Source organism: Hydra vulgaris, chromosome 01, assembly GCF_038396675.1.
Source record: "Hydra vulgaris chromosome 01, alternate assembly HydraT2T_AEP".
Classification (NCBI taxonomy): Eukaryota; Metazoa; Cnidaria; class Hydrozoa; order Anthoathecata; family Hydridae; genus Hydra; species Hydra vulgaris.
Genome location: NC_088920.1, coordinates 26,024,164 through 26,040,614, shown reverse-complemented (window position 1 = coordinate 26,040,614; position 16,451 = coordinate 26,024,164). Strand labels below are relative to the sequence as shown.

The 16,451-nt window shown below is 25.9% G+C and overlaps 1 protein-coding gene across 2 annotated transcripts in view; it reads right to left on the bottom strand.

The window, feature by feature from the left end:
* LOC100202447 (uncharacterized) overlaps nt 1–16,451 on the bottom strand; it is a 180,970-nt gene that overhangs the window by 18,982 nt on the left and 145,537 nt on the right. For both annotated transcript variants that reach the window (XM_065787773.1, XM_065787772.1), the window contains exons 65-73: nt 16,268–16,387; nt 14,410–14,774; nt 10,121–10,357; nt 9,806–10,003; nt 9,307–9,510; nt 8,078–8,254; nt 5,253–5,378; nt 1,847–2,023; nt 1,415–1,639 (exon numbers count right to left, since the gene is read on the bottom strand). In XM_065787773.1, coding sequence (XP_065643845.1) covers nt 1,415–1,639; nt 1,847–2,023; nt 5,253–5,378; nt 8,078–8,254; nt 9,307–9,510; nt 9,806–10,003; nt 10,121–10,357; nt 14,410–14,774; nt 16,268–16,387 — 1,829 coding nt within the window. The remainder of the gene's footprint in view (nt 1–1,414; nt 1,640–1,846; nt 2,024–5,252; nt 5,379–8,077; nt 8,255–9,306; nt 9,511–9,805; nt 10,004–10,120; nt 10,358–14,409; nt 14,775–16,267; nt 16,388–16,451) is intronic.

The following is a 16,451-nucleotide window of genomic DNA, read 5'->3' as shown; positions in this document are numbered from 1 at the left end:
ATAAAAACATCTCTAGAAAAAAATTATTATAAAAAACTTTGAAAAAATCAATTTTTTTATTTTATTTCAAAAAAAACTTTTTATAAAATAAAATTTTATATAATATATCAATTAAAAATATATCAATAAAGTCTAATATATTCTTTATACAATTGATTATTATTTATGAAAGACCCAACATGATATATTATTAAAGAATTTTTTTTGAAAGTATTTGGGACCAATCCTTTGCAATCAAGGAGTCGGGACTAGTTTTTTTGGGCGCAGAAGGTAGCCATGATTTGAACTATTAAAAAGAACTTGACTCAAACATAGATAGTACATGGTATCCTAAGCAATAAGCTATGCACTTGCCTTATTCCACCAACCCATTGTAACCAACCAACCTATCGCAATAATAAAGAACTGCTTCTAAGGCTTTGACAATTATATATGAATCGAAAGCAATAAATAGAGTATCAATTATGTGCAACATGGCGCTGTTAGTAACCTAATATTTTACATTATTTATTAATGGAATTAGCCTATTTGATAGCCAGAAATTAGAAATTCTACTAATAAAAGAGAAGTTTTCTATTAACTCCAAGCGCTTTTGGAGTTAATAGAAAATACAAAGAACTATATTAAACGCCATAAACTAAATGGGATGTCAGAAACTATATGATATTATCAGAAGTTATATGAAGTAACAGGAACCTCATAAAATATCCAAAACCATGCAAAACTACCAAAACCATATCAAACACCAGGAACTGTACTAAACATGAGGAACTACATAAAATATCAGAAACTAAACAAAAAGTCAAAAACTAAATAAGACATTAGAGCTATATAAAATATTAGGAACTACAAACAACATCAGTAGCCAACACAATGAGAACACAATGCCAGGAACTGTACAAAGTATTGGGAACAATACGAAAACAGGACAAAAAGAAAACAACAAAAAGACCAGAAAATACATTAAAAAAAAAAAAACAAAAAAAAAATAATAATAAAAAAAATAGGAACTATATAAATACCAGAAATCTATAAAAAATTATTAGGAACATAAACATTACATTGCATAAAACTTCAGAAACCGCATAAAGCATCAAGTTTGATTTAATAAAAAAGAATCTTAAAAAAAACAACAAGAAAAACTTTTACTTAGTAAAGATTGAAAGCAATTGGAAAAGTTTTATATAGCTATATACTTCATTTTTTTATTGCAGGAAGTGTTGAATTAAAATCTTAATTATTAAGCATAAGAGGACATAAGAGGACATAATTGTATAAATAACCTTTCAAATAATTACAAATAATCTGTCAAGAAAATTTGATGTAAGCCACTCTAACTTTATGGAATAGCATTGATGTGGGTTATGTGTACCCACACACACTCAGAAATACACTCACACATAATAATAATAACCTGTTGCATTTCTTCTGAGGAAAGATTACTTCTTGCATTCACTTCTGCTGCTTGTTTATTCTTTGCTTCACGTATCACACGTTCTTGATAATCTTCGAACTCTATCATTGCATTCACTTCAGCTTCTTTTTGTTCTTGAATTAAACGATTTTCTGTTGATTCTACTTCTTCTTGGTGTCTCTCTTGAATTTCATCTAACATACGCTGTTGCTCTTTTAACAGTGCCTAAAATTATAAATTCTTATAAAGTTATGAACATTAGAAAATATAAATATTCAAAAAAATGTATTCCTTTATTTGTTTGAATTGTCATATAATTGCAATTTTTGCACATTGATATACCAATATAATACCAATATAATACCAATATAAAGCACATTGATATACCAATATAAAGCATTTTTACTTTTTACAATATAAAGTATTATTTACTTTTTGCTCTTCAGATTCTTCTTGTTTAATATTTGAAAAATTTATTCCGTCTTCCATTAAAGGATAACTTTGAGATGCAAGAATATTTTGCTCAGAAAGCAATCTATGAGAGGTTTCAACTTCTTGATTACGTTTAACTTCTTGAAAGCGTCGCTGTTTACGAGCATTCATTTTTGCCTGAAAAAAAAAAGAATTTTGTTTGTTATTGGTATTTTTATTTTTTATTATTTTATAGATACTGTTAATGAATTGATTTAAAACCAGCATTAATAGCATCAAAATCTAAAAATAAACTTTATATTATGTTTTAACGCATTAAAATGCTTAACATTTTGATATGTTTTTTTTTTAAATTTGATTCCATTTTTCCAAAATATTTTTAAATTGATCTGTAGTTTATAGTGCAAAATATAATTTTTGATTATATTGAGTTAAAAAGATTTCAAGCTAGTAGCTCAAATCTTAAAAGAAAAAACTCTTATCATCTTAAAACTCTTATCATCCCACTTATCACTTTGTTTTGCTTATTAAAGGGTAAAAGTTAATTTTGAAACTAAAATTTTCAATAGTATAATATGTATTTTAACAGAATTTTTAACAGTATAGTATTTATTTTGCCTTTGAAGAAAATTTTTGATTACAAAAACAACCTTTTGAATTTAGATATGTTAAAAAAGGTAGAGCTATGGTGTGCGGGGAAGCATGTAGTATGCTATAAGTATGTGTGGAGGTATGTGGTGGGAATATGTGGGGTATGGTATGGTATAGTTATCATAAAGTTAAATCCATATTTATTCTGTATCTTTGCATAGTTGAGTAATCAAGTAGATTAATCAATATTCTAGCAACTATCTAAATATTGCATTGTTTAAAAAGTGAGAGTACTGATCTTTTGGAACCTTTATGTACATTTGTACTCAAGTTTCTTAAACATGTTTTTATTCATGTATTGTTCTGATTGTTTTCTTTTTGAACTATTCTTAAAGTTAATAAAAAATACTTTAACAAACTAATTCTGTTGTATTTGCTTAACATGTCAAATAGACCATTGATTATACTCTAAAGAAAGTGACATAATTAACAAGCTTTACTTATTTTTTAATACATTTACATATATTTACAAGCTTTACATATATTTACTTTCAGTAATTGCTGTTTCATGAATCACACTAGTTAGCCATAAAATGATTATTATTTTTCATGTCTCAATACTTTTATTAACTAATTTTAATTTTATCCTGTTCTTTTTAGTTTAACTTTGTAACTAAAAGTAAAAACATACAACGCAGTCAGAATCCCTTTAGAAAATGAAAACAGTGAAAATCAAAAACAAAATATTAAGGGGATAAATAGTAGCTACAGAAAGGAAATACTTCTTAGGTACTAGGTACTTCTTAGTAGATAAGCCTGCAACAATGTTCTCAGTTAAGTTCCCAACCTGGGCTGATATTACTTCCTCTGCTTGAAAGAGAAGCATAGGTCTTATTAAGAAAAAAGGCAATTTGTGTTCTGTCCTTCAAGTAATAACACCAGATAAATCTATATATCTTATTTGAAGACTTTAACTTGTCAAAACCAACAATGAAGAAAGTTGTGCCCCCCCTCCCGGGAAAATTGTTGAGTAATTGCAAAAACAAACTATTTGTTACAGTGTGCAGTGTACCTCTGCAGTTTTTCCATGCAGCAAGGAATGCATTCTTGGTGGATTATGGTTTCCATGGTTATGATCAGATATCCAATTATTGAACTTGTTACTCTGCATTAAATTATTTAGAAATTATTGTCAAAAACTATATATTACCTTAAGATGCTCTCAATCAAAGTAGCTTTTGAACAGTTTTTAACCTTTTGAGGACCTGGAGAGAATTAAACCAACAGCAGCAGTAGTTTTTCACATATGGTAAAAACACATTTAGTTTACTTAGATCTTATAACAGTTATGTTTTTTCTTGCCAACACAGATGAGTAAATACCTAATAGCATGAAAGAAGAGATAGACAAGAAACTGTTGCAATATTCTAGACCCAAGGGCTATGATTTCAAAGAAAAAATAAAATAAAACTAGGTTTTAAAGAAATAAGAAGTTTGTCTGAATTTAAGAACCACCTACCCTTGAAAGTCACATTGCTTCGAGTCTTAGCTAGATTTTTATATTCTTGAACATAATAAGCAGGAAATCAAATAACTCTTGTTTGTTAGGGGTTGTCAATGATGTGGCGAAGAGAATAAAGTCAGTTATGATGTCATTTTATAGACATTTTAATGAGCTATAATAGATGTCACTAGTCAAGAGCAAAACTAATATGCTAGTTTCTAGAAATAAAAGAGGCAGCTGAAGTACAAGGTTTGACTAGTACAAGGTTTAGTCTCATCTATGAGCAGTTTTTGAGCTGAAGGTGTTGTCCAACAATAGCAACTTGGACAGCAGCATTGATATTGTGGAACATGCTGAGGTTTATAAGACACTATAGTCGAAGAATAGGCTTTCTCAATAACAAATAAAAAAAAAAATCAAATAAGTATATTTTAAATCTAATATGTACATTCTTTAAGAACTTGCATAAAATATTTTAATACTCTAACGCATTTGCAAAAATTTTGTTGCACAAAAATCTTTTTAGGGATTAATTGAACCAATTTAGCTTTAAATCACCTAAATTTTAGAAAGTATTTGGTGCAAGGTGATCCAATAGAAAAAGACTCAACTTTTTTATGTTTTATCATCGCATAGACATAATTAACTATCAAATATATATTATGTCTGTAAAAAAATCAGGTTATCAGATAATTGATAAATAGTGAGAATTTCAAAACATTTTTGTTTTTAAAAATTAAAAATCTTGCTGTAAAATTAAAAAAAATTTTTTTTTCATAAAAAAAAAAAAAAAAAAAAACAGTTTGAAATAACTTCAATAATTACCCATAATGATTACCCATTACCCAAAATAATTACCCATTTTTTTAGTCTGCATATATGTCAATAAAATAAAATCATTGAAAAATGAACACCTCTAATATTGGGGTAGCCTTGGTAACCTCGGATAGACAAAAACAAAGGAATAAATAAAAATACTAAACTTTAAAAAACATTAAACAATAAAAACATTTTCAAAGAACAACCTTTTTTTCTTCTTTAAGTGAATTTTTTTATAATATATATAATTTTTTATAATATAAAAAAATTTATAATTATAATATTTTATTATAATCATTTAAATAATATTTTAATTTATTCAAATTATTTAATTTATAATTGATAATTTAGAAAATTTTTAAACTAATAAAATATAAAAGATTTTTATATTTGAAACTAAAAACAAAAATTAAAAAAAAGAAAAAAAAAGAAATTAACTAAATGCAATTTTCAATGGATACAGCTTTCAGAGCTAAATATATCATTACTGACCTGCACATCCTCAATATTTTTTTGTTTTAATTTTTCTAAATTATCCATTATATCACCGTTATCAGATCTCAGCTGGTCCATCAGTGCTTGAGCAGTTTTTTCATCCATGCCTTTGTTATTTGCTAGCTGTAAAGATAATGGCAAAAAATATTTTTTTAAATGCCTAATTTATTGATTGAATAAATGAATTTAAATTTAATAAGCATTTAATAAAAAACAACATTTTAAAAACATATTCTACTTTCAGTCAACATATACACTTTTAAATTAAAAAACTTTAAGGATATTAAAAGTCGAAGTTAACTTCTACACGAAGTTAGCTCCTCCACGGGACTGTTGGTTGAGTAGCAGCTAGATATGTTTTGTCTTTGCTCCTAAACAAAGACTTTAGAGGTAAATGAAAAATTTCTATTGATCAGCCACACACCCCTTCTTCACCTATTAAGCTTTGATAGATATAAATCTGTCTAGACTATAATAGTCACATGCTTAGCCTTAGTATTCATATAAATATTATTTCACCTATTTTTCATGAAATCAAGTTTGAATCTGCTGACTACTCTTCTTTATTCTTTACCTCTTCACTCTATCACCTTTCCTTTGCTTATTTATGGTTCTTTTACTATGGTTTATTTACTCGTTACTTTTAGATTATTAGAAAAATCTTAAAAACCAAACAGATCTCTCTACTGTGACAGCTTTTGTTTTTCAGAGGCTGCTAAATTTTACTCAAGTGAAACTTGTTGTTTACTGCAAAAATTATTTCAATATTATTAATATTCCTATTATTATTTTTATTATTAGCTATTGATGAATAATTGAGTCCTCATCATAGAAACCATATAAAGAATTTATTGCAAATTTAGCTTATTAAGGTTGTTGTTTTTTTTTATTATGCTTTCTATTTTCTTACCCTTAATTCCATTCTCTATCTCTGCAGGTTTATCTAATTAGTCCCTTTCTTTAAGAGAAGGTCCAAAAATAAATTATAAATGTTATTTGCTCATTCTATTATCTCCTAATGAGGGTACAGCTCTAAAACTCAGTTTTATGGTTCTGAGGCCAGCTGGTAGTCAGGTTTCCCGAACTCTGTGGTAGCTTTCAGAGAGGCTGATTCCATCAACAGCTGAAAAATATCAAAGTATTAACAGCACCATGTTGCGCATGGATGGTGTCCCTGTTTGTACTTTTGGTGTGTATTGTGGAGGCCACATTTGGAGCCCTTTGTTACAGCTTAGGGTTTATTAATAGTAATGAGGCAATTGCTTGGGCTATTAAACAGTGTTCTGAGTACTATCTATGTTTTGAGTCAAGTTGTTCAACAAATATAAAAATGAATAAAGTACCAAAAACTATAAAACACAAAAAACCATCATCATCACCAAGTTCTCTAAACCTATCATTCACTAATATTCGTGGTCTTTGAAGTAACTTTTCTTCTGTTGATTCCTTTTCTTGCAAAGTTCACCAGACCTACTTGCTCTTTGTGAGACTAATTTGAGTAATTTGAGTTTGGCTGTCTCATCCTGTGATCTAAGTGTTGATGGTTATTTTCCTTTAATTCGTTCTATATCGCTCTCCTTCATTTCAAGACTGCACTCTTTTCGATGTTATTTCTGATCAAATTGACCAAGTCCTTTCTCTTTATCCATCAGCCTATGTTGTTGTTGTCGGTAACTTAATAATAATAATAATGCTCATCACATTGAATGGCTTGGTTCTAATGTCAGTGACTCTGCAGGCATTAAAACCCACAACTTTTGCCGTTCTCAATCCCTAACTCAAATAGTCAACTTTCCAACTCAAATAGTTGCTTTCCAGACAACCCGAATCATTTACCTTCTCTACCCGACTTATGTCTTGTTTCTGATCCTAGTCAGTGCTCAGTTTCTCCACATTCACCCTTAGGTGCTTCTGATCACTGTTTAATCTCTCTAAAACTAATATCTCATTCTTCTTCATCACCTGAATCTCCCTATTATTGTACCTGTTACAACTACATTGAAGCTGACTGGGATTCTTTCCGTGATTATCTTTGTGATGGCCCTTGGGTAGAAATCTTTTGTCTTTCTGTTGACAAATGTGTTTCTTACACAACCTTATGGATTCAGGCTAGCATGAAATCTTTTGTTCCCTCTTGATGATTCAAGGTCAAGCCTCACTCTCCTCCATGGTTTTCCTCACACTGTGCTGCTGCGATTGCCAATCAAAACTGTTACTTCCATATCTATCAGCAAAACAATTCTCCAGAAAACAGACGTCTGTTTATTACTGCTAGAAACCATTGTAAAAAGGTTTTGTCTAATGCCAAAGCCTGCTATTCTCAGGTCATGAAATTTCATATCTCATCTCAAAAATTAGGCTCTCGTGACTTTAATAGTATTAATAATAAGGGCGAATCTTTAATTTCACCTCTCTTGTATGGTTCAGACTTTGTCACCTCACCTAAAGAATACTGTTGCCATATAAAAAATCCAAAACCAAACTTCTCAAGTCCTCCCACCACCAAAAATGTATAAGTAAATAAGTAACAAATTGAAATAAATTGGGATAAATAATTAAGTAAGAACTAAGTGTTAAAATTGTATAAATATAAACAAAATAAAATTATTCAATGAAAGAATTAATTTAATTAAATAGTAAAATAATGTAAAAATTAAAATATAGATAATAAAGTATACAATAATAAACCAACAATAAACTAAAATAGTATATTAATTATAAGAAAAGATTAGTAAATAATAATAAGTAATAGTAAGTAAATAAATATAATAGATAAAAAGTATAATTAGTTTTACAAACTTTTTTTACAATAAGCAAATTACTTGATTTAAAAGATTCTGACGACCTTTACGTATTGCAATTTTACATTCACTATTCAATTTTTTGCATATCTCAGCAGTTTGCTCAGATTGCTCTGTTGCAAATTTACTCTCAAGAACTTCTCTTTCTAAATCGTGTTTTTTAGCAAGTGCATCTAAATCTTTTCCTTCTTTAACTGCCTAAAAAAGAAAATATCATAAAGATGAGATTTCAAAAAATTGATTCCACCCTGCCTTCTTTTAACAAGAGAAAACTATTTATAAATATCATAAATTCACCATAAAAATCTATGTATACTTGTATACTCACAGAAACTTCCAAAAAATTTAAATTTAAAATTTGCAACTTCTCAAAAAAATTTAAAATTTAAATTTGTAACTTCCTAATATTGTTTCTATCATTTAGAGGCTTACAAATGAAATAACTTTTGTGTTGCAAATAAAAAACATTCAAATGGAATAATTTTAACTCCTAAAAATGTTAAGGAGTTAAAGCTCAAATTAAAAATTTTTAAAAATAAAATAGGTTCAAAAATATTTATAATTTATTATACAACTTTAAAAATAATTTCTATTTTATCAAAAAAGTTGAGTTTTGAACCGAAGGAATTTTTGCAAGGAGTTTTACTGCAATTCAAAAAAAAAAAAAAATAAACAAGTGTGTTTGTGTCAAGTGAGTGCTGCCAAAATTTATTGTATTTTACAGAAATGGTGAACATGCTATAGCAAAGCAAACTTTTCAAAAGTAGTTTATATATTTAAAAACGAATGGTCACAGATGAGCAGTGAAGGTTTATAGTATGAACGTTTATAGTTTATATAGTAAATGTGGTGATTTTGACATGAAAGACAAAGATTAATCTAAACAGCCAAAATAGTTTGAAGACATTGATTTAGAAACACTGCCTAATAAAGATTTGTGTCAAATTCAAATACTTGCAAAATCATTAAGGGTTAATTTTTTCAACATAACCATTTATTTATAATTACATTACTTGAGAATGATTTATATACATTATATACGTTATATACAAATGAGTACCTTTATACACCATAGTATATATAAATATACATATATTATAGGTTAAAGTTAGGAAGAGATTGTAAAAAACTGCATATATGTATACACACATGTATACATACATACATACATACATACATACATACATACATACATACATACATACATACATACATACATACATACATATGTATATATAAATATATATTACCTGAGCTCGTTCAGTTTCATTTTTATCTTGCAATTCTTTTAACTTGGCTTGCTTTCTTTTTAAAAGTTTTTCATTAAATGTTGCTAACTGACTAGCTTTCTGCAATTCCATGTCTTTTAAAAGTTTAGCATTAATTGCATTCTCTTGATCAATCAAGTCTTGTGCTTCATCAGCAAAAAGATATTTATTGGAAATTAAACCATCCTATATATTATTTATAGTAATTTTATTAAAAATAATTCAAAACAGTTATACTTTGTTAAACATATGAATGTTTTAAAGTAGAAAAATAAAAATTTGAAAACAAAAATTGTTAAAATTTTTTTGTATATAAAACATCTGATTATGAAGCAATCATTAGGAAAAAGAAAAAAATTGAAAAATAACGAACAAAACTGAACCAACAAAAAGAAAACAACAAACCAATAAATACCTAAAGAAATAAAACAATGAAAATAAATTTAGAAAAATAAGATTTTAAAATTCAGAAAAAAATTACTATTTGTTTTATAAAACTCTTGCTCATTTGACTTGCATATTCTTGACTTTCTGCTGTCTCATGGCTTGCTTCTGCACTTGAACTTATTTCAGAATTGTTTAATGCAGCTATTTCAAGTGTACTCTGTTGTATGGCTAGATTTACTCCAATATCAGGCGACATATCAATATCAGCAAGTTTAATGTTGTGTTGCAAAGCCTAAAATTTAATAAAAACTGATAAAGTTTAGTACATATTTTTTTCGTTTGTAGTTTTAAGCTATGACTTAAGCAAATTATAAAATGTTTATTTAAAAAAGAACAAAAAAATATATACTAATTGCTGATGATTCCATTGTAAAGCATTTAACTTTTTGCCTCTGTTTTCTTTCAAATCATTCAACAATATCTCTTTTTGTTTTTCTTTATCACTGTTAAATCTTTCTTCAAATAACAATAATTCTTCGTTATGCTTGTCTACAATAGCTTGCATTTCAAATGGAGAGATAACACCAGCCAACTGTTGAGCTAACCGCATAGCCATCTTTTGCATTACATTTTTTCGTTCTTCATTCTTAAATTTTATATAGTTTATAAAACATTAGATTAACAATATATATTATGTATTAAACACATGCTATATTTTAAAAACTACATTTTATATTTTAACCAATTTTTTTTTTAGTTCTTTTAAAAATTTTAAAATATAATTTAAAACTATATTGTGCATATATATATACATACATACATACATATATATATATATATATATATATATATATATATATATATATATATATATATATATATATATATATATATATTATGATATATATATATATATATATATTATGATATATATATATATATATATATATATATATATATATATGATATATATATATATATATATATATATATATATATATATATATATATATATATATATATATATATATATATATATATATATATTATGATATCAAAAATTTACTATGCTTTGATATCACATAGTTATCTTATAATCATGTTAAAATCACAACGATAGTTAAATAAATTTAACTGTAATTGTGACATCATCAAGAGGATCATTACTTGATAACTAGCTATGAGAAACTATTGATATCTTATTATGATCTCATATCAATGTCACAACTATAGTTATTTGTGGTTATGAAATTACCACAATGTCATAATGAGATCATTACTTGATAAAAAATCATTTAAAACTATTGGTATCATAATTACATCACATTGATCTCAATTTTTGACTGAAAATAAAAATTGATTTTTATTTTCAGTCAAAAGTTGTCTTTATCAACTTTCAATTTTTAGCCAAAAACTGATTTTTAACCATTAACCAGCACCAGGTACTTAATCACACTAGCCTACACGGTTATATTCAAGTAGAAAATAATATTGGTGCAATACTAATGCATATTTAATATCTTTGCCAATGTTGGTCAACATAAGTGATATTGCACCAATATTTGCATTATACTGGCACACTTATATTGGCAAGATACAGTCTAGAGATATTAGCATAATATTATTTTTCCTATACTGACATATTTATACGCATGTGTACCTTATAGAATATCAATAATGTCAAACAGCGTATTTTGAAGTTAACAACTTAAGCAACTACAATTTAAACAGAGAAGCATTTATATAGCTTAACTTATGATGCAAATGTTTAATTACTAATTATTTTGTTATTAGTTATAAATTACATAAACGCATATAAAAGAAAATTCATTAACCTTTAATGAAAAGCATTAAAATACAAGGGCCTTGTACCAAAACTTGTTAACAAGGAAGTTATATTTTAAAGCTTTAGACAAATGTAAAAGATAATGTGTTGCAAATATTCATTTCCACCTGCAGATATCATTATTTTTTTAAATTTTAATAAAAACTCCAATTTTAAATAAAAGGTAAATAAATTTAAAAGAAAAGGAGTAATTCAATTTTCACAGTTTGTATCACAAGAAGACGTGATTTTATTTTAATTAAAATAGATTGTATCGCAAGTAAAAGTAGTAAAAATATGGCAATATATGTATTTGAGTTAAAATAGTAAGTTTTTATATAATACTTTTCAAGACTGTTGAAACATAATACTTATATATTATGATACAAGACTTTATAATTACTATATGAAATTATATAACTATATGAAACTAAATCTTCATATATTTCTAAACCTTATTATAAAAAGTTCTTTTGTAAATTGAGTAAATGAAAAATTATAGGGCATATTTTTTTCAAACATTTATTTAGTAACAATTTATTCTAATTATATGTATAATGAAGATTATATGTATTTATTGCTTATTTAAGAGTGTTTTTTGTTTAAGTTTTCACAAATATTTATCTAAACCATTAAACAAAAAAGTTTTCAGATATTTTTGTGTCTATCCAATAGGACATGAAAAAGATATTCAATCATTTGGAGCAAATTGTAATACAAGTTGTGTCAATTGATTACAATTCTGCAATTAGATTCACAGTTAGCCACAAATATGGAAAATATGGAAAAAAATGGAATTGATAACTACTAACAGATAATTTCCTTGTTTTGCTCGAGCAAACTCTTTGAAATAAAAGTTGGAGTCACTTGTAAAAAATTTGTTTTGCTCAAGCAAACTCATTGAAATAAAAGTTGGAGTCACTTGTAAAAATTTGTTTTGCTCAAGCAAACTTGTAAAAAATTTGTTTTTATAATATGAAGTTTAATATTAGTTTAATATTATAATAATATGAAATTTAAAGTAATTATTAGAAAAGCATTATTTTTAATTAGGCATATTTTATATAGCATTGTAACTTAACATTGATATGATTTGCCACAGTTGTATTTAAAACTTCATGTTCAAGGTTAAAGATTTTTATCTACATATCAAATTTTTTTTTACTTAATTTAAATTTGAACTTATTTAATTTGAAAAATTTTGTATCAGTGTTTTATATAATCATTAAATATTTTTTATTCAGTACTATTTTACAAATTATGTGAATACTTGTGTTTTCATTACGCCGGGTTTATAGCACTCAGGGAAAACCTGGAAAAGAAGGGAAGTTTTTCTCAAGTCCTCAAAATCAGGGAAAACTCAGGGAATTGTCAGGGGAATCTCAGGGAACCATCAGGGAAAACTCAGGAAATCGTCAGATAAAACTCAGGGAATATTTTTAAAATAATTTCAAGCTGATTATTAGTTTTATATTCAGCTTGAAGTTATTTTGCAAATCCAAATTTTAAATCTTTATCATTTTTGGAAGTTGACATAATTTAACATAATAAAATGAGACTATAGCGACTATATATATATATATATGTGTTTTATTACAAATATGTGTATTTATATTACAAGTATGTGTAAACTTGTGTATTTGTTTTGGCTTTGTTAGTCAATTTGGTTAATACAAAAGCGATTCCTGACGTAGAAACATGTATTAAATACAGTATAAGGTAGAAAACTAATAAAAATGTTGAAAGTTCTAAAGTTAAAGCCAAGACAAAATCTAAATTATGAATTCAGATTATATCGATAAAGAGATGAAGTTAGAATTTCAATTTAACTTGATTCTGATAAAAAGATTGTGTATTCGGTTATCAAATCAAATATGGTCAAAAAATTTTTTTTTGTATTCTATTATAAATTTAAACTAAGAATAAAAATTATATTAATCAATTTTGTGCTTTTTTATACAATTTTCATTCATATTAAAAATAAGAAAACTACATATTATTCTCATGTTAATAAAAATAATTTAATATTTAAATGATAAATATTTAAAATATATTTTTGCTCTTGATTTTTTATACCCTCATGTTATTTTAATATACAGTGTGAACATATTATTAGCAAAATATTACATATAAATTATTAGTATTTTATAAATGTAATGCACTTAATATTATGCTGCAATTATAATTTTATATCCATAGATTAAAAGTAAATACATTTTTGTATTTTGCTACTATATTCAAATTTTTTTTCAGATTTTTTATAACGCTTCTGAAATTATAATTACAATAAATATATTTTGTCATATATAATAAGTTTATTATATTTGATTAAATATATTTATTGTAACTTTTGAAGTAGAGTTGCAATATATATGTAATAACTAATCGATGTATAATTTGATTAAAAATTGCATAAAAAAGATAAAAACAAAATATTTCTCATTAGAATGTCATAGTGTAATATCAAAATTCGTGTTTGGGGTGACATCATTGTGTGATTTTAATTTGACATGATATTTATATATTTGTTTATATTGATAATAAGAGTATAATATCATAATAAGAGTATAATATCACATTCTGAGTACAGGATGAGATCAATTTTTGATATCATTGGTTGTTTATGTTATGATACCAAATTTCAACTCAATTTGAGATAATTATGTGATTTCATTTTGATATCATACTTATCTCATAAGCACATCATGTTATGATATCATAGATCTTGTAATATGAGATCAAACTGCCTGACTGGGTATATAAATATATCCCTGTGTTTATATATATATATATATATATATATATATATATATATCACACAAAAATTAATATTTTATTAAAAAATTAGACAAAATAAAGACAAAAATTTTTACTTTATTTTCAATAAAATCATTCATTATCTTATTTTCTTCCTCTTGCAATGCATTTTCTAAAATCATCTTTTCAGCCATAATTGTATTTATGAGATTGTTATAGTCTCCTACAGAAAATGTCATCGGCGATCCATCTTTGTTTAACTTATTGGCATTTTTCATTAAAGGATCATTTAACAGTCCTCCTGACCAAGATAATGCTCCAGTAAATTTATCTTTTATGTTATTATTGGATGAGAAATCAAAGCTATCAATATCAGCATTTTGATAAGTTGGAAAATCAACAGATTGGTTTTGATATAACATTGGGGTTGCATGCACTGGTAAAGAAATATCTTTTTCGTTTGTAACTCTGCTCCAGCTCCCTAAATATAAATAAGTTGTGTAATAAATTTTACTTAGATCATTTCACCTTGACATTGTTAAAAAAGAAGACTTCCTAAAGTTATTGCTTAGGAAGTAACTTTTTTTTTAATACAAAAGTTTCTCTCCCCCATTACCAACCATATATTTCCAAAGAACTAATTGTGGCAAAGAAACTACTGCATGAAAAAAAACAAATACCCACATATACTATTTTAACAACAAAATACATATACTATTTTAACATATTTAATATATACTACTTTAACAGCAATACTATTTTAATAGACTAATAATACTACTTTACTATAACTAGATAAACAAAAAAACAAAACCGTGTAAGTGACAAAGAGATAATCTGTTTGTTAGGGTTGTCTGAATAAGTGTGTGAAAAAGTCTGAAAAAAAATGAACTGGAAAACTTAAATTTGAAAAGTTTTTTGTAAAAATTTAGCCTTGCTCTTGGGAGATTTAATATAATCTAGCCCATGCATAATAATGCAGTAATGCATAATTATGCAGTCATACATAATTATGTAGTCATGCATAAGAGATGAAAAAAGACATTTGTTCTCAGGAGAATTAGTAAGATGAAAAAAGGTGGCAAAAAAAATTACAATTAGAAATACAGCATGAATGAATATGAATATATGACATGGTGAATATCACTGAGAGGAATACAGTTTGTATAAAATCTATGAGAAGAAACAAAAGATTTTATACTTGCCTGAATCCAAGTGGTCACATGAAAGAAACAGGAAGAGATAAAAAAACATTAATCTAAAGCATTCCTTAAAAAAACAGGAAACTTAAAAAACTTGTCTTAATTCTTTTACTGGGAAAGTCTGATGAATTAAGCTGAGAAAGAATGATAATATTTTACAGCTGTTGATGGAATCAGATTCTACAAGAGCTACCACAGAGTTTGGTAACCATTACTACTAGCTGGTCTCAAAATCTGAATTTTAGAGCTATACCCTAAATAAGTGGTAACAAGAGTTGAGCAGCCACTCACAAAGAGACACTGGTAAAACCCATGATTCAAGTCAATAAGATATATATGTCTGTGTGTGTGTGTGTGTGTGTGTGTGTGTGTGTGTGTGTGTGTGTGTGTGTGTGTGTGTGTGTGTGTGTGTATATATATATATATATATATATATATGTATATATATATATGTATATATATATATGTATATATATATGTATATATATATATGTATATATATATATATATATATATATATATATATATATATATATATATATATATATATATATATGTATATATATATATATATGTATATATATATATATATGTATATATATATGTATATATATATATATATATATATATATATATATATATATATATATATATATATATATATATATATATATATATATATATATATATATATATATATATATGTATATATATATATACACACACACACACACATATACATACATACAATATAAAAAATTTAACAATATACCATAGCTCCCAGAAGTTGGTCTTATATTGCCATTATACTTATCAAGTAGAGCTTGTAATGATTTAATTAGTTCTGCCTGTCGTGTTGCAACACTTTGTGTATATTTTGAAGGATCGTGTTCTTTAAAAATAAATAAACAATTCAAATAAAAAAATAAAAAAAGTTATTTAAAAAATCAAAAAAA